At 33.2% G+C, this 23,294-nt stretch overlaps 1 protein-coding gene across 8 annotated transcripts in view; it reads right to left on the bottom strand.

Annotated features, from left to right (window-relative positions):
- Positions 1-23,294, bottom strand: part of PCDH17 (protocadherin 17) — a 97,301-nt gene that overhangs the window by 49,159 nt on the left and 24,848 nt on the right. For 7 of the 8 annotated variants that reach the window (XM_032993899.2, XM_032993900.2, XM_032993901.2 and 4 more), the window contains 2 exons: positions 18,813-18,871; positions 18,484-18,656 (listed from right to left, as the gene is read on the bottom strand). In XM_032993899.2, coding sequence (XP_032849790.1) covers positions 18,484-18,656; positions 18,813-18,871 — 232 coding nt within the window. The remainder of the gene's footprint in view (positions 1-18,483; positions 18,657-18,812; positions 18,872-23,294) is intronic. The other variant, XM_032993898.2, reaches the window with a different exon arrangement.

Raw genomic sequence — 23,294 nt, 5'->3', positions numbered from 1 at the left:
GCCATAAAAACACTCAAATTCAATGTCTCTGTAGAAAAGAAAAAGGAAAAAAAAAAAAAAAAAAGACTACAGTAACATTCAACTTAAAAAATGGGAACTACCTGAACATGACAAAACTTTTTAAAAGGAAATTGAAAAGGACAACTAAAAGACTAAATGCTTGCATATAGCATGACAGACTGCTTAAAGATAATATATTAGGAGTTCCGAGTAACTGTATACCACTTACAAAAACACTTTCAAAGGACAGAAAAATAGTCAACATGCTGAAACAGCAGAGTAAAGGAGGCCATTAGAAGTAAATAGATATTCTTAAAAATGTAGGAACTGTGTGAAAATTAGGAACAGAAAAATACATAAAGTCAATCAAATAAAATGTTATAATATTGTAGGTAAAGATGTAAAAGATTTTTAAGAAAATTTGTTCATGACCTAGAAAGTATTGAGGAGATTTTTTACCAAAAAATCAGAAAAAATAAAAGCCTGACAGAGGATGACTGGATTACTGAGGATGACAGAGAGTTAGCATATAATACAACACTAAAGGAAGGTAAGGTCAGAATTACCCACCCCTCAAAAAAAGAAAAAAAGCTTTGAAAAGGAGGAGTTTAGGGAGATTCCCACAATGCAGGTGTTTCAGGGTTAGAAATGAGCCATAAAAACTGCCTGCAACCAAAAGATTAATGGACTAAATTTTAGAGAAAATGTGTAAAATGACTCCTAACAAATCAACAGACCATATGGAACCCAAATTTGAAATTGGACTGTTGTAACACTATGACTTAAATTATCTTTGGTACCAAACAAATGTGAGTAGTAAAATCTGAGAGTGATTGTGAAGAGCTGCAGATAGATGTCATGCTATTGAATGACTACATAAAATGACACATGAGATTCAATGTCAACAAATGCAGGTAAAGTATGTGATGAAAAACAATGACAATCTCAATACACGAACTATAGACGCTAAAACAGATCTTCATATTACTCTGGATGTTTAAATGGAGATGTTGGCTCATAGCTCATCAAGAGATCAGTTAGGATAAGAAGAAATCTTGGAAAAGGAATAGAGATTAAAACAGAAAACATTACTCTGTTTAAAACCACAGCTGCTATGTCTAGACTTCTGTGTGTAGTTCTGTTCATACCATGTTCAAAAGAATATAATAGAACTGAAAAGATAAAAAAGAGCAGCAAAGATGATCAAAGTTATGAAAAGGCTTTCATAAGAGAAGAGATTAAATAGACTAAGGTTTTTTTAGCTTGGAGAAAGCACAACAAAGAGAAAATATGAAAAGTTTTGAATTGTAATTGTCACAGAGAAGACTAATAGGAAATAATTATTTACTGTTTCTCCCAAAGTAAGAACTAGACAGTGCCAAGAAAACTATCAGGTAGCAGGTTTTAATCCACAGCAGTATGTTTGTACCCACACCTAAGTAAGTGGTGGAGATCATTGCGCAAGACATTGTGGATGCCAAGGGTCCATAACACAATTAGACAAATCCATGAAACAAAAAGCCACCCATATTTGATGTCTTATTTATTTTCTTGCATTCTCTTTTTTAGATCTGTAATTGCACAGGGCTTTGACTGTCCTAAATTCTTTGCCCAATTGCTGGAGTGACAGGAAATTCCACAAGGTGACTCCGATGTTACATCTAGGTGAGTGATTGAATTACCTTCAGCTGGTATAAATTAAGGGCATGCATATAGTAGAGTTGCCCTAGACTGAATGATGAGTTGTAGTTTGTTATAACTTCTGTGTGTCAACCCTTACTAGACAGGGTTGTTTTCATATGGTTTTTAATTCCTACAGATTAATATTTTACATACTAAAGAAAAAGTTTAAATCAGTGTGGTGGTTGCTGAATCAGTGCTTGCACTGCACCTTCCCAAGCAATTTTTATTACTCTTGCTTTCATATCCATTATTCTGAATGTCAGGCAGCTATTTTTAAGTACTAGCTTAGTTCAGTTTAATAAAAAAATATTAAAATATCTGCACCAGAAAAATTAAAAGAATGCCTTAGTAAGAATTTAGTTTCATAAAAGCAAATGCATATGTAGCTAACTGCATGACTGCTCTAGACAAGATACACTTTGAAGGAGTAACATTTTATAGTTTACACTAGAATAGTGATATAGAAAAAGACAGATGGGACAAAAATTATGAAAAGTCACAGAAAAAAAATAAGTTGTCCAATAGAAAATTTGGCTACCCTTTCATTAGTTTTTTAATATGATCACTATTACTATCAAATTATTGGTTTAGGCTGAAGTTTCTTCCTTTTCAAAATCTGATCTGTTTTACTGTTTCCAGCAATAATCATAATATTTAATTTTTAAATTTATTAGGATGAAATTTTCTCCTTATTTTCTATGAAAGGTAATAAAATACTCAGTCAATTTTCAAAAAAACTTGAGGGTTCTAAAGCCCAAATCAGAAAGAGTTTTAAGGGACTAAATTGGTCTTTATTGACTCTATTGATGAATAATGGTACAAGACAACATATAGAGATATGAAAAGCTGTGTAAAGTTGTTCATTAAAGAAAGTTTGATACTACTTCCAGTAATGCACACTTTTGCCTTCCCCTTATGTAAAGTAGGTAAACTTGCAATATTTTGTGAACTGCAATTTAATTGTGACTAGTAAAACATAAATTATTATATTAAGAATCTATATGTGAATTACATTTGCCATCATTTCTGAAATATAAATTTATAGTCATTAAAAACTAACTACTTAAGGGCTTCACAAAAATCTTGGGGTTTTCAGTTATAAAATGGGTGGGTTGTATTTGTTCATTTGTTTGTTTTATAAATGTTTTTTCCATCTTCTCTTCCTCTGTAAAAGTAGGTTGTGGTTTTTTTTTTTTTTAAAGGAAATGTGTTTTATATAAGAAAAAATTAAATTAAACCAATTAAACCATCAGAATAAAGTAGTTAAATTTCCCAAAGTAAACTGACTAACTGGGGCAGGGTGGGGAATCCAGATGAGATGTTTACTCCACAACTTGTTTATCAGTTAAGAAGTTGAAAGAACAAATAGAAAAGCAAAAAACACTCAGAGGTATTTGACTGATGTACAACACATAAGATTTACTTTTTGAGATAGTTATGAGGGACACTTACAGAGTTAAATAGTTGTTATTAGGGTTACTCTGAACATGATAAGGTATATAACACATTCTTGACAATCCCATTCAATTTGCCAAAAATGTGGTTCAATCTTTATCTGTGCGAGCCTTGTAAGAAAGCAGATTATGTTCACTGTTAATAATACTGATACTGAACAGCAACTCATGAGACCAGATCTATATTGTAAAGTATTGCTGGCAAAAGTATATCATCTAGAAGCCTGAAAAAAATTGACAATTCCAGTTCACACAGCTATTTAGCAGAAAACTCTGACATTCACGTAGTTATATGAATATATATTTAGTTTAGTTTATCTCTTTCAGGGACACAGTGCAGGAAGTTTAGGAGACCTCTTTGTGCCACCATGTGCAATGTCTCCAGCAGCTGGCTCTGGTGATGCGTTTGAGATGAGAGTGGCAGGTGTGTTTCTGCAGATAAACCTCACCATACCACCAATAATGGCACATAATACAGTGGGTGTGATACAACTGGATAGACCTGGAGTATCTAAAATAAATATTTACTTAGATTTAACAGGATTGTTACTGTATGTTTATGAAATGCCAGTTGATTCTTAAATCTATTTGCCAGGGATTAACAGCTATTCCATAATCCATTGTTATTTAATGAACATACAAGAACTGGCTTAGATGTAATAAGGTTAGGTTTAATAAGATCATGAATTACTTCAACTCACTAAATGATAAAAATTTACTGAAGATTAACACTATGTAAGGTACAGATACCTTGTACAGAGGTTAATCCTTAAATTAATATGTTTTTATTCATCCCTTAGTATTTAATTAAATTATAATAGTTCCAGCAGTCAGATAAATATGTTAATTTATTTTGATTTTAAGTAGAGGTCCATGTAATCTAAGACAATTCCTTTCCTTTTCTGTGAGTCATTTCAGTAAAACATTTCAGCGCATAGGACTTTTTAGAAGCCAAAGTACAGGTTGATCTCAGATTCTAATTTTAAACTTCCAACACACTATACTTTATAGCTTCTGGCACCAGCAATTTGTCCATAAGAATTCAAAAGAAAAGCCAAATAGATTAATGTTTAATCAAAGCATCAAAAATTATGAACCTTATGCAGGCACCCAATTTTGTGAGGGAAGTAGCAGTTCCCAACTGCAAATACATGGAAGAGGAAACAATGGCTGTGCAATCAGAAATCATATTTCTCACATGGAAAAGAGATTCACCACCTCCACATCATGAATATGATGAAATGGGAAACATTTGCTGAATAAAATAATGATAATGCCTCTGGAATAAACTTGGGCTGGAACCATTAACACCTATAATATGAATAAGAGGACCAGAAGCCAAAATGTTGGAATAAACAATGGCCAGTGTGCAAAAAGCTGCAAAAACACTGCACTGCAATTAATCTTTCATAACTTCAGATATCTACAATTATTGAACTACATCTGAGTTAGTCATCTTTTACTGGCAGTAGAGAGGAATGAGCTTTTGAGGGCGTGATTCATCTAAAATAGGTCAAATGAATCATGCTCCAGGAGTACCTATTGCTTTCCTCATTAATTCTAAAGTACTTGTCAACTAATTAACTATAAAGAATCAGGTAACTGGTTCAAACGTAGGTAAGATGATAGGGACAAAGTTCCTTGTGACTGTTCTTTCCTTCAACAGGGATGAAAATGTAGAGGTGTGGGATGTTAGGAGAAAATCTGAGCGTTAGTTTTGAATCTATTTTGGAAAGGTAAAATTCACTCTCAATGAACATGTCATAAACTCATATTTCCTGGATTTCTATCTTGAACTTAACAAATCTTTTATTATATTTTCCAGAGTACTGTGTTCACACATCTTGCCAGTAAACTGAACAAAGGCACTAAATACCTAAGTAAAATTATCATCATCTATATTTTGAGTATTTTGAGGAAATATTTTATTTTTGTTCTTCTACAAGAACTTATGTAAAAGAATGATGTTACTTAACATTGGATTAAAAATGTTAAATTTTGTTGATTTATAATAATAAATCAATATTATACTATGTTGGTTCAAAAAGGTCGAGGTGGTACAACTCTGCTGATTCTGATAAACCTCCACTGCAAAACCACAAGCACCTGTCTGATATGGAATATATTACATTTTAGAATTATTGAATTGCAGCTAGTTTCTAGGAAAAATGCAAATTTTGATCACTTTTGGCAGAGAATTAAATTCAGCGAAAACACACTATCTTTAACAGTTTCTTGTTTCTTAAGAAATCTGGGTGTGTATTAGTTACTTGTTGTTTTGTATTTTTTTTTTTCTCTCTTCTGTGTTAGACCTTAAACTTCTAAGCTTTTATTTTTTTTCTCTTTCTTCCTCCTATAATTCTTTCTCTTCCTGCCTTTCCATGCTTCTCCACAGAAGAAAAAAAATCAAGTTTACAATAATGAAAGCATTTGTATGGTAGTTAGCTTTCAAACGTACTTGTAACATTTTAAATATGAGGCCTATTTTTAATAAACAATGCACCAGCTACTGTTGTCATGTATACCTGTGAAAAGCTGCAAAAATGTAATAAATCTACAATGATTCAGATGGCATCTGAATCTATGTCTTTAAAAATCTTTAAAATGTTTTTAAAAATCTTTAGGTTTTAAATAGTAAAGACATTTTCAGGCTTTAAATAGTAGCTTATTTTGTCTTACTTAAAAACGTTACACATCTCCTGAGATCACTGTAAAATAACAGTGAATTAGAAATGGGGAAAGATTTCTTAAAAACAAGAGTAAGGTGAGTTCCCGATTTTTACTGATCATCTAACCAGTCTTTGAGAAACATTTTTCTTGTGTCAAAATTCTAGCAACATAAATATTTCTGATATTCTCCATATACCGGGAAAAAATGTGAATGTACACAAAATAAAACATATAAAATTAAAAATAAAGGAATCAAATTAAACTTTAATTATAAAGAATGAATAAGCAGCCTCTGAATGTAACAAAAATATGAAAATTATGAATAGTTCCATATAAAGAAAAGGTATCCATAGGTAAAATTAACAACTTTTATAACCATGTATCAATAATTAGGCTTAAAAATCTCATGGGGTTTATTTTTCAGAATAGGTATCTGAAGCCAGAAAATCATTTAATTTGGAAGTCCGAACTATTTAAATTCTGTTATCTTGAAATAACCGTAAAATGATAACTATGATAGCTTTTACTACATACTTCAAAGTTCTGATACTTCTGTTCAAAATTTACATTTTTATTACTGTTTTTTGTTTTTTGAAAATTGTAATAAATGTTAAATATAAGTGTCCTGAGTTAATGTAATAGTGCTTGCTCTGGGGACAGTTGCAAGCTGTAATATATTTTACCCTATGTTACTATATGAACTTTCTGGTGTAATATCCTTCCAAATACATGTTTTGAGAATGTCCTTGTTTATTATAAGCCTGAATGCCAAAGAAAAAAATATTTTATGCTATTATATGGCATTTCCAGTGATTTAAGGATATGAAATATCAACTTTACATGATGTTTTCTATTTTCATTTTTATCGTCCAATTCAGAAGTGTGCTCTGGCTACTCTACAGTACTCTCAAGAAGTTGCACACTGGCAAGTTAAGCTGGGTTTAAAGCTTTTCTCATACCAGTGGCTGTAGTGTTCACTGTAGTTTTGTTTTTCCATCCCTCTCTACTCCATGCACTCCCGCACAAAAATGCCTGCCTTTCCTATGCACCCAGGTAATTCCTACATGGGTATCAACCACATATTGTTGGTCATAAAACTTCTAATTCAGAAAAGAGAAAAAAAAAAGTGGTACCTGACAGGATTCAGGGTCACACTCAACTTTCTGTGTTTTATAACATAGACAGAAATCTTACAAATATTTTAGTGTTTTAATTTGCTTTTTTTGAAATTATTTGCTTGTGGGAAAATACTAAGTTTATAAAATAAATCAGGCTGTGAATTTGACAGAAATTGATTTCATAGACTATTTTGCAGATTTTCACAGAGAAAAATATTGGTCCCTTTAAGGAGTAGCCACACATAAACAACACATTGTTAGGGCCACATGTGCAAAATTTCTAATGTGAGTAAAGTATTCCTATGAGAGATATGAAGCTGGTACTTTCTGAAATTATTAAAAGGTGCAGTATGAATTTTATATATCTCAGGAAAAAAAGAAAAAATAAAGAAAAAATATTTATTTTTTAAATTAGAAGTAATTTTGTATAAACATATAAACTTACATCGTCTTTATGTGAACTTTGCTTACAACAAAATACCATAAGGATAAGCAACAAAATTATCACTTTAAATCAAACTAGTAAAGTAGAAAGGAAACACCACATGCTAAAACTAATCACACACATGAAGTGTAGGACTATTTGTATTCAGCAGTGCACACAGATCCAATATATGTTTCCCTGGGCCATGCAGATTACAGATGTGCTGCAAATGTCTCTTCACTGGGTCAAAACAGAGACAGTTCCACTTCTGTGTTTCTGTTGTTCTTACCCTGTATGTTTGACTCAGAGCTTGGAAGGTTGGTTGGGTTGTGTAACTGCCTAGAGATCTTGTCAATGTGCAACGTAAATTGAAGTTTTTATGTAGGAACTGCATTCATATGTTTATGCAAAAATTGGGTCAGATATATAGTAGAATTTTGTATGAAGAATTTAATTCAAAACTTTGAGAAACAGTTAAATTTATAGGCTACCCTCTAAAAATCTGAGGTGCACACCCCCATAATATTTAATCAGACAGTGCAATTATATTTTTATAAATATCATGTTAAATATATATGTATATGTATATTTACATTATATGTACAGTACTATAAATTATTAACTATATATTAAAAATTTAATTTTTTAAAAAACTGGGTTTTAACTGTATGCTATATTTGACTGATAGCTTTTGCCTCAGAATTATACTTTCCTAGAACAAGATTTATGCTGAAAATACAGTGGTTCATGTAAACAGATTTGTGAATTCCTCTCATATTTGCAGTTTTAAAACAAGCATAAAATATTTTAAAGCTTTACATTTTCCATACTGTTACAGACACAGATTTGTATAGATTACAAAATCGAATTTTCAGGGACATCAGTTAATAATGTCTAATTTCCATGTTTATGCATATTCACATGTACATATATAACCACACACATACTACCCATACAGTGTTAATAAGATTAAAAGAAATAATGAAATATGAAGGATTTTTGACGTGTAGTCACCTGAACATCCCCACTGATTTATATGAGACAGTTTATGTACAAAAAGATGGAATAATATGGTCCTTAATTTGAAAAATACATTTACTTGTCTTAAATAAAAGGGTTTTTTTTCTGTGCCACAGTATGACTTGGTTATACTGGGCATATGTTCCTCTCCATTTCATGCTGCAGAAGGGAGCAGATGGAATTCAATATAGCTTGGCATGCAGCACAGGGGCAGCCATGGAGCAGTATATTTTAGTACCACACAGGCATTACCAGCTCCATATACATTAGAGATGAAACACAAAAAAGGGCATGTCACCTTCAGGAAAGGGTAGTAGTCAGGGAACATCTGTTATACACGCAGTGTTCCCTGTAGAAAGAACTGAAACATGATGAAATATGCATCAAAAGTTCCCTATGCACTGAGGTACATTAAGTCCCTTTCAAACCATATGAAGTCCACTTGGGGAAGGGAGGTTATCTGAGTGCAGCAGCTGGAATAGGAGAAAACAGCAGCAGGGAATGGAAACCAGCTGTTCTGACATTCTGGAAATTGGGGTGGGCAGTAGGTGCACAGAGGCTGATACACCACATGCGTATATCACTGATGTACAGAGAGTAAAGTTTCAGCGAGCAGTAATTAGTTAATCATGCTGCAGCTCTGCCTCTGAGCAAAGTCCCTGTTAAATGCTAAGGATTACTATATTGTATCAGGGATTTTTGTGGTGAAGCACTACATAATCTGTGTTCCCTCTGACTCTCTAACATGGTGAGCTCTTCCCATAAAAGATGTTCAGAGAGAAAAGGCTGCAGAACACGCCAGTGCAAATTTTCCCTTTCAGTACGTTTTACTCAGGACTAGATAGCACATCACATCTTCACATTTAATTATGGCATCATAAAAAGCAGGGCTAGAGTGGATCCACTGGCCCTGGGTAGGTTAAAATAAATCTAGATTATCACTGACAAATGTGTTTTAACCTGTTTTAAAAACCACCAAGAAGGGGTTTTCAACTCACTTGGGTAGCGTGCTTCAGTGCCTAGCTATCTTTATAGCAAAGCTCTCCCTCATATGTAACCTAAATAGCTCTCCCAGCAAATTAAACAGAAAGAAAATAAAAAGCCATCACCATCCTATTTATAACAACTTTATATACACAAAGACTTTTATTATATTTCACCCAAGCCTTTGTTCATTTAAACAAACAAAAAATCTAAACAAACACTTCTTTCAAACTTTACCCACAGGCCATGTTTCATAAACCTCTATTTTTGGTGTTATTCTACCTCTTTGTTGATTTTGAATTTGTCCAGATCTTCCTTAAAAACGTCTACAAACTGGGTACGGTGGCTGTGTCACTAATGAGAGTGTGCTGCAACTCTGGCCCAAATTAAATTACACCACTTTTTTCCCTCTGGAAAACAGAACATAGGAGAAAAGTAGTATGTACACAGAAAAAGGGCCAGGAAAAGGGCAGACTGGGTTACTGTATATGGAAATTAGGAGACAGTCTTTGTTTCAGAAAAATAAAATACAATTAGTATTATTCCAACTGAAGCACTGCTAGATGTATCCCATCTCTTATTTAAGACAATACTGTTTCATCTTTCCCAGCTGGACATAAAACTATTGATAAAGACAGTCCAAGTTCCAGTTCCCAACTAATATGCATCAGATTTACAGTTACTCTGCACAACATTCCTTCTATTTTTGTACAAGAATGTGGCTGGAATATAGAATGGGGTTGTGTTAAACTTGACTACTACTGCTGTTTATCAAATCTGTATTTTCTGCTGACTCAGGAAGAGAAGATACAATCATACAATGATGATTTAAAATGAGAAAGAGAGAAGATGCATTTATTTTGTCTCCTTTATATAACTAGACAAATGCACACATTCATAGATATATGGTTTTTAAACTATAATTCTGTGCAAGATTAATTACAAAAAAACTGTAAGTACATCATACAAGGATGCTTTCAGACACAGACTAAGAGGCAGGAATAGACTCTCTAGTCCCGTTACAATAGTTTACATGATATTAAGTATCCATCCAATATATGAATATATGCCCTAAAATTTTCATTAACAAAAGTAAGCACAGGCAAAGAACATCCATTTACCACCCAGGAAAATGTACAAAGTCTGAAACAATGAAAACTATCTATTTTCTGATTTCCTTGTTTCAAAAGTTGTTGATCTTTCTATGCCCTCACTTTTCTTTCAATTTATAAAAAGAATGTGAAAAAAAAGAAATGTTAGCTGAAGATAATGATTTTGACATAGAAGGGCCTCATCTTACTGAGAACTGCAAATCCTTCTCTTGGTCTTTTAGTGGGAATAAAACGAAAAGATAACTTATGGATTCTAAGACTTCCAAGAACAAGCTGCAGTACAGTAACTGTGCTCAGCCCCAGGAAAGGCAGCGTCAAAACAGAGAGTACAGAGAAGTAATGAGATTTACAGTAGTGACAGGGGAGGAATACTCTGCTTTGTTATCTCTAAAGTAAAGCACAAAGAAATGAGCACCAACAGCTACAGCACCCAAATATTAGAATTTGCAGTCACATCTGATACAAGACTTATAGTAACAGACTTGTGATCCTGAAGTGCATGTTATGCATTAATTTGAAAATAACCTCATCAAAGAAAGATCCTTGGAAATGTATTAGTACTCTTACTGGTACAGTCTCAAACTTTTAAGGTGTTAGTAATGATATATCTAAATTAATTCACTGGTGAAGCTTCTGATGAAAACAAAATACAGGGAAAAATATAGATAATCTTCAACCACTGAATTAATTTGTAATTATAAAATAAGTAGAAATAATGGGGGGGGGGAGAAATTAAATTACCTAAAAAATGTAGCATAACACACCAAATGGTGCACAGATGAAGCTGTGCTGAATGGCTTTAATCTCTTCTTTGTGTCCCAGTGGCACGTTTTGTGTGTGTACAGATGCAGAAAGTTCTTTCTGCATGTTTTGAGAGTTACAGAAATTCCCCCCCTAATTTATAGCTAAATACATTAATTAAATGTGGGATATGCTATTCAAAAAACTTCACTGCTACCAGATACGTGATGATAATAATCTGCCAGATGCTGAAACATGCACCTGATTAAAAACCTGGTTTGGCAGAACTCAACTCCAGTTGAAAAGCAGGATAATAGGCAATAACAGGCAGCAATAATAGGCTAAGATACTCTGATGCAAAGTGTATTCACTGTCACTTCAGCTGCCAGAATGTTTGCACTGCTTTTCTATTCTGTATCAATGAAAGCAGATAAGTAAGCAGTCGAGGCATTAAGCTAATCCATCCCTTCTCCATTAGGATGCCACTACGCTTCCTTTTCTGACTTCTTCTAGGACAAACACCTGCTTCCTCAAACTTCTCCTTCCTCACCTAAATAGCCTGGCTTGAAATCCAAAGCTGCTCATGTACTTATGAGAAGAGCACACTACAGAGGGAAACTGTGCCTAGGAACACTCCCATCTCTAATGAGGAAGCACCGAACAAACTGCTCAGAAGCACACCTGATTATTGTTCAACCTGATGTCACACAGTGTCACTCACAAATATAGACTCAGTATTGAAATAACTGATATGTAAAGAGTGAATCTAAATTAACTGGTAGACTAGTAGATGGTCTGAAAATAAAACTTAAAACGATAAAGATATTCAACATAACTACAACAGAGGGAAAAAGAAATCTTTAATACTCAGAGTAAATACAAGTTGGTAAATTTGTCTTTATTTTGCCCAAATCCACCATATAATTTGTTCAATACATAATACAGCAACAGATATGTCACAGATTATTGGGTATTAACGTGAGAAAGGTTATGATAATCATCTGTACAGCAAAGGTAACTGACCTGCATTCCTCTCTCTAGTTCATTAGTTTAGGTTCAAAGGAAAAATATTATTCTGATCTCTCAAAAGAAGGGCATTACAGAACATCTGCATAGCCTAGCTTGGCCTCAGTAAGGAAGCCTTGAAAAAGTGTTACCCAGATCATCTTTAAATTAGTGTTTGAGATCAATACACATAGAACATTTGAAACTTTTATGAGTACCTCACTGACTAAAAGTGAAATATGCTAATTTAAAAGCTTAATTCCAATAGAAGTTTCAATATTACCATTCAACAAGGACTTTATAAAAAAAGATGAGAATAATAATAATGCTGCTAATTCTCTTAAATTTAAAAGTAGTGATTTACTGAACAAGGTACTCACAGTAGAAAAGTAGGAAGGCAGTACTGGCAGTCAATATGTTAAATATGCTGGAGTGGACATCAAACAAATATAAATTGGCCTTATTCTTCATGAAAGTCTTTAATTCTACATACATTTTTATTCTTAAATTAAAAATCCTACTATTAGAATGAGGCCAAAATCAACATGTCCAGGGTGTTGATAATGAATTTGGTAAATCAGAAACAGCTACAGAATACATAAGTTAGTCTTTGACCTATGCTAGTCATTATCTAGGATCATACATGTGCTTGCAAAAAGCACAGAAAACAAAACAAAACAAAACAAAAAAAAAAAAAAGAGAGAGAAAAATATGTGGATAAGAAAAAATGAAAGGGGGAAAAAAAGTAATTTTGTGGGGACTTCGCCTAACCATTTCCAGAATTTAGGGTTCTAGAAACAAGTAGAATAGAACCATAGAATTGTTTAGGTTGGAAAAGACCTTTAAGATAGTAAAGTCCAACCATTAACCTAACACTGCCAAGTCCACAACTAAACCATGTCCCTTAGCACCATATCTACACATTTTTTAAATACCTCCAGGGATGTTGACTCTACCACTTCCCTGGGCAGTCAGTTCCAGTGCTTGATAACCCTTTCAGTGAAGAAATTTTTCCTAGTATCCAATCTAAACCTCCCCTGGTGCAACCTGAGACCATTTCATCTTGTTCTATCACTTGTTACTTGGGGGAAGAGACTGACACCCACCTTGTTACAACCTCTTTTCAATTAGTTTTAGAGTTTACTACTAAGTCATACTAAGAAAATAAAAGAGACTCTTAATACAATTAAGTCGCTCTTGTAGCTTGCCTGATTAACAGTCAAATGAAAGTGAAGAATGGGTATTGTGTGCAACTCCTGACATAAAACAGCACAGTAGCATCTTACCTGACCATGTTAGAAGTAAGCCAGTTGGAAGGGACAATGGTCCTGGACATAAATACTCTTAGGTGACATCAGAACAAGTAGTGCAATCTGACAGATATTTACATTCTGGACATAGAATGTGATAGTAGAGGTCCTGTCCAGGGGAAAAAAACTATGGGAGGAAGCAATGTTGAACAAATATTCCATAGGTTGCATCAGTTCTGGGGATGGACTCCCAGCCTTCATCAGTTTCCCAGTGAAGGCCATCACCAGCTCTGAGAACTTTGAAAAGAATTATTTTCCCACAATCTTCTTTTTCCATTATCTCATTAAGCTGATGTACCCATAAAAGAAGCCATCATCCCCAATGGCATGGAAAGCATTGGTGATGATGTCAGACAGCAGATATTTGCTTGATGAACTTTCTGCATTTATCAGTCTAGACTGATTCTCACTCAGTGAAACAGAATGGATTTTAATTATCCTACAGACTCAAGCAAGATTATGGCAAGAAAATCAATGGATAGTTCAGAAAAAATCTTGGTAAAAAATTCTGATAATTTCTGCTCTGCTGAAGATGGATAATGCAGTATACTTGATTTCAGGCATCATTCTTGTTTAGAAATTGAGAATATAAATGTACAAATAACTACAGACTTGTTCTGTGAATGTGTTCAGGGGACAAACTCAAGGATTAACAGTATTCACAGAGATTCTATAGCACTGATACAGTTTTTATTCCTAAAACTGTTGCATGCAGAACTGCATCAGTTGTGATGCAAATGTATTTTTGATGTGAAGTTGTAGAAGGAAGTATTATATTTTTAAGTAATATTTAATATCTCTTTTTTTATTCCTGGTGATACATTACAGTCATTTTATACAAGTCACCTATATCCTAGATTAAAATGGTGCTGTTCTACAGAGAAGACTAGTGAGCAATACATGTCCTACAGGAGTCTCTGACACCAACACTAAAGAGTTTCCTTTTATCTTTCCTCCAAGGAGGTGCCTCCATTTTTCATTTATTCTTAGGATCCATGCTACTGTTAACGAGGCAACAGCAGACGCAGAAACGCCCCCTCTATGGCATGCAGATGTGAATGGCAAGTAAACGTGTTAAAAGAATAATGTAATGCACAGTGATAAAACAAAAACTCAATAAAGCTACCAAATCTGGAGATAATTAGTCCCTTGGATTTTCTTGACAATAACATAAAAATGTAGATTTATGTTAAAGCAAGAAAACACAGAGCAAAACACAAAAAAAAAAGGAAGGAAAAATTCCTGGGAAAATCTATCAAAGACAGTGATTTATAAGTAACTACAAAAAAGTCTGTAACTCTATATTGTTTTACTGATTATAAGGTAAATGTATCCAAGATTCACTAAGAAAAGTATAAAATGTACATGTTGATATTGTACTTCATCCTTGTAGATATAATTTATGGTTTACAATATAATTTTCACCTTTGGATATCTTTTCAAGAAATATAGATTACTGTTATGCTTAAACCATACAAAAACAAATCAATTGTTCTGTTATTTAAATATAAAATATGAATAATATATGGTACTTCAGGTAGAACAAACAGATAAATTCAAAAGTATTAATTCTTGTAAAATTTCAAAGTAGAATGATCTCAAACTGTCCAAACTAGTGATGGGGTTTAAAGTCTCAGCAACAGAACTGATAAAAGAGTTAAACAAAACAAATTTATCTAAAACCATTCTATTGAAAGAGTAGCAGGCATATGGAGCAAGCTGTTTAGTGAGACAGCTGATTCAGATCGCGTAAGTAAGCTTAAGAGACAGCTAGACATTTTTATGCAGAAAGTGGCTTGGAACTCACAACAAGAGGATATATGGTTGAGATAACTAAAAAGGGACATGCTTATTGTAACATAAGACTTACTGTTCTGGTAACTTTAAATTTATTGGGTTTTTTCCCCCTTTCTTTCCATTAAGGCCAAGTGATGAACTTTCCTACGTGTTTCATAATGATATCTAATTTGCATTATCTTTCTCACTTGAGTGAATGTTTTCAATCACGACCAGACAAAACCTGCTATCTGGAGGTATATTCCTTGAAATCAAATATATTAATAGTAATCTTACTGAAGCTATAACATCCACTGTTTTCACTATTTTAATGTAAATCATAAAATAAACTTGATTGACTCCCATCCCATGCTGAAATCAGATGATGTCTTGTCTACAAAAAAATTTTTTAATAAACTTTCCTACTTCTCTCTTACTGATAGAAGCACAATTGCTGTAGTGCTACTGACATTATTTTGTTCCAATACGACCATTTAATTTTCAAGATGTCTAGGCTAGAGTTGTTCAAAACTGTAGTTAAACTACTGGTACTGGTAGCATTCTTATTACTCACATGGGTAGAATTGGACCCATGACAATAGTGTTTGGAATTACATACAGAAGATGTCAAACTCAAACTTAACTAATTTTTAAATTAGGAATCTCAAGCCAAGATCTTGAATTCACAGTTATTCCTGATCATTTTTCAAAAATGACAGAAGATCAGTAATTAACACTGTTGTAAAAGCAGAAGTTAAACTATTTTCAATATCTTTAAACAACAATAAGCAAGCCTGAAACTTTGCTACAGAATAGTGAATTCCCATCCCTGTGCACAATCCAAAATGATGACAGAACCACAATTTCTGATACTGCTTCAGGCTCTGCCGTAGACAACTGTTTCTAGTAAGCTGTCCATTTCCTTTTCCTGGAAAACAATTTTTCTCTTAAGAAAATTCAATCCTTTTTCTATCCTGATCACATATACCGTATTTCTCACCCTCCTTCAACTTGGCTTGTGACTAGAGATAGCAATTTTGTTTATCTTCTTTCAAAAGAGAAAAGTTACTTTGGGCTAAGAGCCCTAATCGTACTAAGCTCAGTGACAAGCAATCGTTGATTTCATTGGGAACACCACATTTGTTACTGCAATGATCTGTAACCCCATAAGGTGCTTGCTGCAGGTTCAGTTTTCATAATATGCCAATGATTTCACTACAACACACTTGAGACAGAAAAGTTTGTACAAGTAAACAAGTGGATATTATTACCATTTGAAATTATATTTTTGGGGGGAAAAAAAGGAAAAAAAAAAAAAAAAAAGAAAACATGTAGTTTATCTCTCTAGCCTTATTTTTTTTTTTTCTCAGTAGGAAAATTCACATAAACATCTGCTGCTGCACTTTAGTTCCTGACAGTACTTAATATTCACAGTTCAATATGTTTAATAAGAATGTGAAGAATTCATATGAGCCACTGGAATAGGTTGTTTCTTGATGAATACACCCCTCATTTAGACATAATGACAAGTGCAAACTTCTATATAACTCTTTGTATTACAATGAAAATAAGCAACAGGAATGGTTGGCTTAATCTATTTACTGGAATTTTTCTATTTTGACTAGTATTGGGCTTGATGATGCTGGACAAACTGTAATATTATAAATTCTGGCCATACTGTCCTTTTCTAAGAAACCACATATTTTTAATGTGAATAGTAAATAGTTTTCCTAATTAAACTTTTAAAATTTTAGAACTCTTCTATGGTTATACTTGGCAGATAGAATTCCAGAGATTTTTGTCTTTTTCTTACACACAATTGAGAAAATTAGACACACACTCAAGAAGCTTTTTTAAAAAAAAAAAAAATGTCCAGTACTGCATCTTTATACAGATCAATGTCCAATTATAAGCACAGAGTTGCTGTGGCAAAAGGTCAGGAAAAAATAATCTTTCTGGCATTTATTACTTGGAAAATAAGGTCATATATGAGGTCTACCTTCAAATATATACAGAATAAATTATACTGCAGCATTCTAAATATTCTACACAGCAAAAATTGTATTGCAATCTCAACTTAATCAGAAAAATGAAGTTGAAGATGTATTTCCTGATGACTGTACTACAGATCAGTCTAGGCTGAGAGGCAAAAAACCTAGGTCCAATTAATCATCATTATTAAAATCCTTATAATATATTTCTGCTTAATATTAAAAATAGCTTATTAATAAGGATGATTTATTTAATAATCTTTTAATAGTCTTTAACACTGAATCATATTCCCCACAACAAACTAAAATAATAGTAAACATGCAAAACATTGAAAAAAAAAATCAGTGATACATTTCCTTATTTCTTACAACTTCGAAGCAAAACACAAACACACACAATGCTGGACTGGAGTACTCTGATGCTTTTAAAGAAAGAAAGTGTCTTTTTTGAAAGAAAAGATGTAATAATTAGATAAAACATAACTGGAAAAAAATTAATTGGACACAGAACTTAAGGAAATAAACATACTTGTTTGTCAGAATGAATGCTTGCAGAAAACACTGTCATTGTCCTGATATAAGTCATTTTAGCCATTTCACAGACACTCATCTTTGGTACCTTCACAGGATGTGAATGAAATTATACTGAAAATCAGATTATATTATTATTTGACACTTTGCACACTACTATTAATTGTGAAATCAATATTACAAATAGGAAAACATATCTATGAAATGAAACATCTTCTGATCCATTTTTATTCTTGCTTGATAGCCTGAACCTCTTTATTTTCTTTTCCTTTTCTCCAAACTACATGAGGAATGTGAATGACTAACATTCTTTTATCTGCTGCCGTCATGTCTAGTTTGAATTTCCAGATCATGCTTTGGTGAAAGGACTGTATATGATATATCACAGGCAATGCCAGTGGAGATAGAGTATATTCTAATCATTATAGAAAAGTACTAATTTTTTTTTTTTTAAATCTACTTTGGATACTTGTGGTTTCATTTCATGTTCACTCTGAAAGATACTAAACGTTCTTTGCTCTGGGCTAGCTACAAGATTTACTGTTTTCTCTGATAGTATTATCAGTGGGCTATTCTACCCTGATAAACCGTAACTGCAATACTAATAGGTTTATAATAACGACTTAAACTCTGCGCTTTTGTAAGCATAGGAGGCTTCACTCACCTTGTTCAAGTGGCTGGCTTTTAGTTGAAGTAGTTTTCATCTTGAGTGCCTCCCTAACAGACATGTCACAGCAGGAGCCTTTGTTAGTGTCTTGGTCACTGTCAGCCTGATCACTGTCCCCATGCCCGCTGTCCCTCAAGCTGGCTCTTTCTGGATCCTTGAACGTGGAGCTACTGAAATACATATTTAAAAAAAAAAAAAAAAAAAAAAAAAAAGAGAGAGAGAGAGAGTTGTATTTACTTGTTCTAAGTTGAATTGTACTCTCTGGCAAAGCAATTTTGACAAGAATACAAATGGGGAAGCTGAGAAAGTTATTTAATAGGCCTTACCTTTGAACAAACTGCTGCCTGCTGCCCATGTAATTGGGCTCTGCGGGAAAATTGTCTGTCTGTGAAAGAGAAGGAAAAAAATACGTATAGTTGTACACTGGACAAATCTCCTGCAGAGCAACAAGATTTCCTAGAGGAGAAATGATTAATAATTCAAAAATTCCCTTAATCTTCAGATTTGTACATTTTAATTAAATTGGAAAATGCGGGCATGTAATTATGTGCTCAGAACAATTAAATGATTCCGGTCCACAAATTACCTGCTAAAGTAAACAATGAGACTCCAATAAGTGACATTCTCTGTTAGTAACCTCCCAGATGACACTGTTTATGTTTTTTCATTAGTTAGATATTAAGACTGATGGTTATTGAAAATGAGAGAAAAAATTACTTTTGCATATTACAAAAGTGACTTATTCAATAATACTAATTTTTAATCATAATTACACCATCTACTGGGATTCTGAAGCTCTTACTACTGTAATAAAATTTCATATATTCCTATATTACTGTTGAATTGAAAAAAATAAACAAAAAAATCAAGAAAATAAATGGCTGATTAACTCTGGTGTTTCTTAAATGCTACTAGAAAAGTGAAAGTATGAAAATATTTGGGTTTTCTCTCTTTAATTTTCATCAGTATTAATAGCTATGTCAGAATAATGAGAACCACACATACAAACAAGAACATTAAATGATTGTTGAAGACAAGTAGTTTTTAAAAGAAGATACTTTCATTAAGTCTGTCATGAGTGTATTTTTAGCAGCATGAGCTAAGTAACTGTAGAAGCAGAAGTATTTACAGCATCCAGACCAACATGGAGTCCTGCCAAAGGGAACTGAATTCCCCTTGTATCATCAGTTGAAGTTCTTTGGGAGAAAGAGAGACTGCATCTTTCACAAAACTCCATATACTGTACATTCACACACGTCACCTCTTCTTGCAGCTGACCTACTGACAGAGCTTCTACTGTTTTCTGCATCACTTCATATCACACCATTATGCTTCGCAGCAGCTATGAGTTTTGCAACAACATCTAGAGTATCGGTATTAGTAACACAGGCAGTGCTCAATTAAGGAAGTAGAAGGCCCAAGGTAAGGTTTGATGTTGCACAACAAGTGTTTACACAAGTGACTGGCCTCTTAGATATTTGGTTTTCCCTGTCAGTCCCCACTCCATTTTTTTAGCTTTGCTTTGGTTTTATAGGTAGGTGATAATTAGAAATATTTGCTACTGCTTCTATAGTTGGACTATTGGAGCTTGGAAATTATGCATGAAGTCACACCTGAAATTTAAGTCGCTGCTGATTACAACACAAAATAGGTAGCCACATGCCACTCTCAAGGTACCTATGAAGTAGATGTTCTTATACAACATTGATATCTTGTGCAATTTATGGAAGGGATAGAAGATAAAGAATTATCTTCTGTTTGGCATGTATGAAGTCAATTTACACTGTACTTTCTTCTTGTTTCTAGTTAAATCCTTTGGTTCAAAAATTATGATTATGACACACATTGTGTTCACATTTGAAGCTATTTTGAATTTAAGCTGTGGAGTACATAGCATTGTACATGTAATTACAAAAATAATCTGACATTTTATCAGTGAATTTGATAAACTGCATGACAGAATCAGTTTTTATTCATCTGTTTTCAAAATATAGCATAAAGCACCTATACTTATAATTCTAAATTATTTGTTATCATATCAAAGTTGAAGATAATTCGGAAATCTGGGTGTTTATATCCTACTAGAGACCTGTTCTTCAGCAGTATTATTAAAAGATGGGCTTATGAAAGTTCCTAAATGCTGCCTAAGAAATGCAAATGATACGCTTTATTATAGAAGGAGAATTATGAATATCTGGGACATCAAACTCCGTGTTGTGTCACTGCTTTTGCAAGTCAGAATTTCAGAAGCTGATGATTTCAGCTACATGTATCCAAACTTTTTAAAATCTGGCCATTTCAATTAGGGTGCAGTTTAATGCTTTGAGCTTAAATCCAGACAAGATCTTATTTTTAATGTATTCAATTAGAATAAAAGATTGTCTTAACTTTTAACGTGTTTCAAGTTATAAAAAAAAAACAATGAAAAGTGAAAAAAAAAAGGAAGAAAAGGAGGTGTAAAGATAAATATTTCAGCATTCTTATATGTAATCTCTTAAATGTAGCACATCATATTTTGGAAGCAGCCTTAATTCTGAGGTTTATTCTTTTCTCGTCTCAAATTGTAAGCCAGTATCTCTCTTGCATGCAGCAAATCTACCTCATATATATACACATATAATCACTGTGACACTCACAGAGCCCAATACTTCTCAACCCAAATAAATCTTTACAATTGCAGAACTCATGTGGATTTTCTAGTTCTAGTATCTCAACTATAGATGTCCAGGACAACTGACCATATGCTTTTACTTACGTAAGACATCTGCTTCCTCCTAAACACAGCTGCTACTAGAATCAACATTTCCATTTTTCATGTCACTGTCAGGCAAAATGCCTTCTATAAACTGCCTTTTCATAAATTCTCTGCCATTAGAAAAGTCAGACTTTTGCCCTGAAATTAATTATAGCACCTCCTTAAAGATGCTGATAAGAATTTATCTATAGGCTGGACCACAGTAAGAACCGGTCATACTTTTTGCTTTTGCTTTTGCATAGCAAAAAGCCCCCCAAAACATATTGCATATCCTGAGCTAGCCAAGATATAAATTCTAATATAGAAGTTATGACCACACTTTAGCTGCCATCTTAAAAATGAGAGCTGCTTCTGAGAAATTCTGTATTTATGGTAATCATTAATGACCTTTAACTCAATAATAATTTGACCAATTTTCTTCATATTGTATTTTGCAGCAATACAAACAGTTGGGTGCCATGTTACAGTGAGTTCATTGCTGAAAAAGAACAAATGTAAATACTTGATAATCATTTACAGCCACAGAGCTCAGACTTAAAATCTTTTCCTTCTGCTCTAAAAGAATTCGACCTTCTATCAACTATGGAAGTCTGATGCTTGTGTTGAGATGTAACAGAGCACTCCAAGATACAGGCAGCAAAGAGAGAATTGTTTCATGTATGATAATATCTATGGAAAAATTGTGATAATAAACAAGCATTTAATTTTAAGGTTGGGTGGTTTAGAGGAATCTTAGAAAGGTAGGCATCCACTTCACAACAGATTAAAGAGAGGTATAAATGTCTAACTCCCTTAAACACTTTTTTTTTTTTTCCTTTTTTAATCTCAGTTGAAGTGAGAGGTCATATACTTAAAATTTTTACACTTTAACATCTATGGAATTGATATTACATATTTGAGCTCATGTATTAATCAAACCTCTTTACACCACATAGCTGCAGCTCTAAGAAACAAGTCCTATTTTAAAAATCTATCAACAGCAAATAAACTCTTTGTTTTTCTCTGGGTACACAGTCCTTCCTAGGAATCAGAATCACTGTGTCTCTCTGCCTCCAGTTTTAAGGCAGGTTTCAGTTCACCTGCAGATAACCATCTAAAAGCTAGGCAACTGCTCTGAGTTAATCATCTAAGATTGCTCTATAAGCATATAGAGACATACAAGATAATTCATCCCATTTTGGGCATCTAGCTTTAGGTACGTACTGCTCCTAGAAATTACTTTCACCAATAACTATAGGGAAATCTAGATGACCAGCAAGATATTCAGTGTAATAGCTAAAGCTAAGTAAGATGCATTGTATCAGAAGTGTATTGCATGGAATCAATAACCAAAAATTACTCAAATATTAGTCCTGTTAACCTCCTGAAGAAGAACAAAATAAAACAAGTTCCACCTTCACCATCTCCAAGAAAACTCCCAGAAACAATCCATCTGTGAAAGTCACCGGATTTAAGTAACTTGAAGAATTATTTACTGGCCAGTGTTTTCATTAACAACATGTAAACCATCCTTCAAGTGCTATCATCAACTGTCTATAAAACCATTCATTCTATTAGGTGTATTAGGGCTTGTGTATTAAGACCATGCAGGCACCAAGATAAACCAAAATTGGTGCTAAGTAGTGCTCTCATATGGTGAAGTTGGAATAATTAATTTTATAACATCAAAATAAAACCATTCAGAAGTTTGAAAGTCAACTGCTAAGGTTCTACTGATTAATTCTAGAATGGTTAAGATTTCCAAAAACTTAATTTAGACAAAGGAAAATTAAAAATTATGGCCAAGAACAGAATATCAGAAACAAATTCCTCAGAGGATCTATTAACCTTATATAGTCTCATAAGGAAAAAAAAAAAAAAAAAAAAAAGTGAAATCTTCATCACTGGAAACAGTTTGAATCAATCTGGACAAAGCATTACACAATGAATTATGGGGAATATTTTTAGCAATGGGCTACATTAATCTCTTTTAATTTTTTTTTTTTTAAGAAGTTCATGCTCACAAGGTATTTGTGTTTACTTCTATTAAAATGTTTTGATAGTTTTATAAATA

Source organism: Tyto alba, unplaced genomic scaffold (assembly GCF_018691265.1).
Source record: "Tyto alba isolate M040663 unplaced genomic scaffold, T.alba_DEE_v4.0 Super-Scaffold_45, whole genome shotgun sequence".
Classification (NCBI taxonomy): Eukaryota; Metazoa; Chordata; class Aves; order Strigiformes; family Tytonidae; genus Tyto; species Tyto alba.
This window is presented reverse-complemented; position numbering and strand designations above follow the sequence as displayed.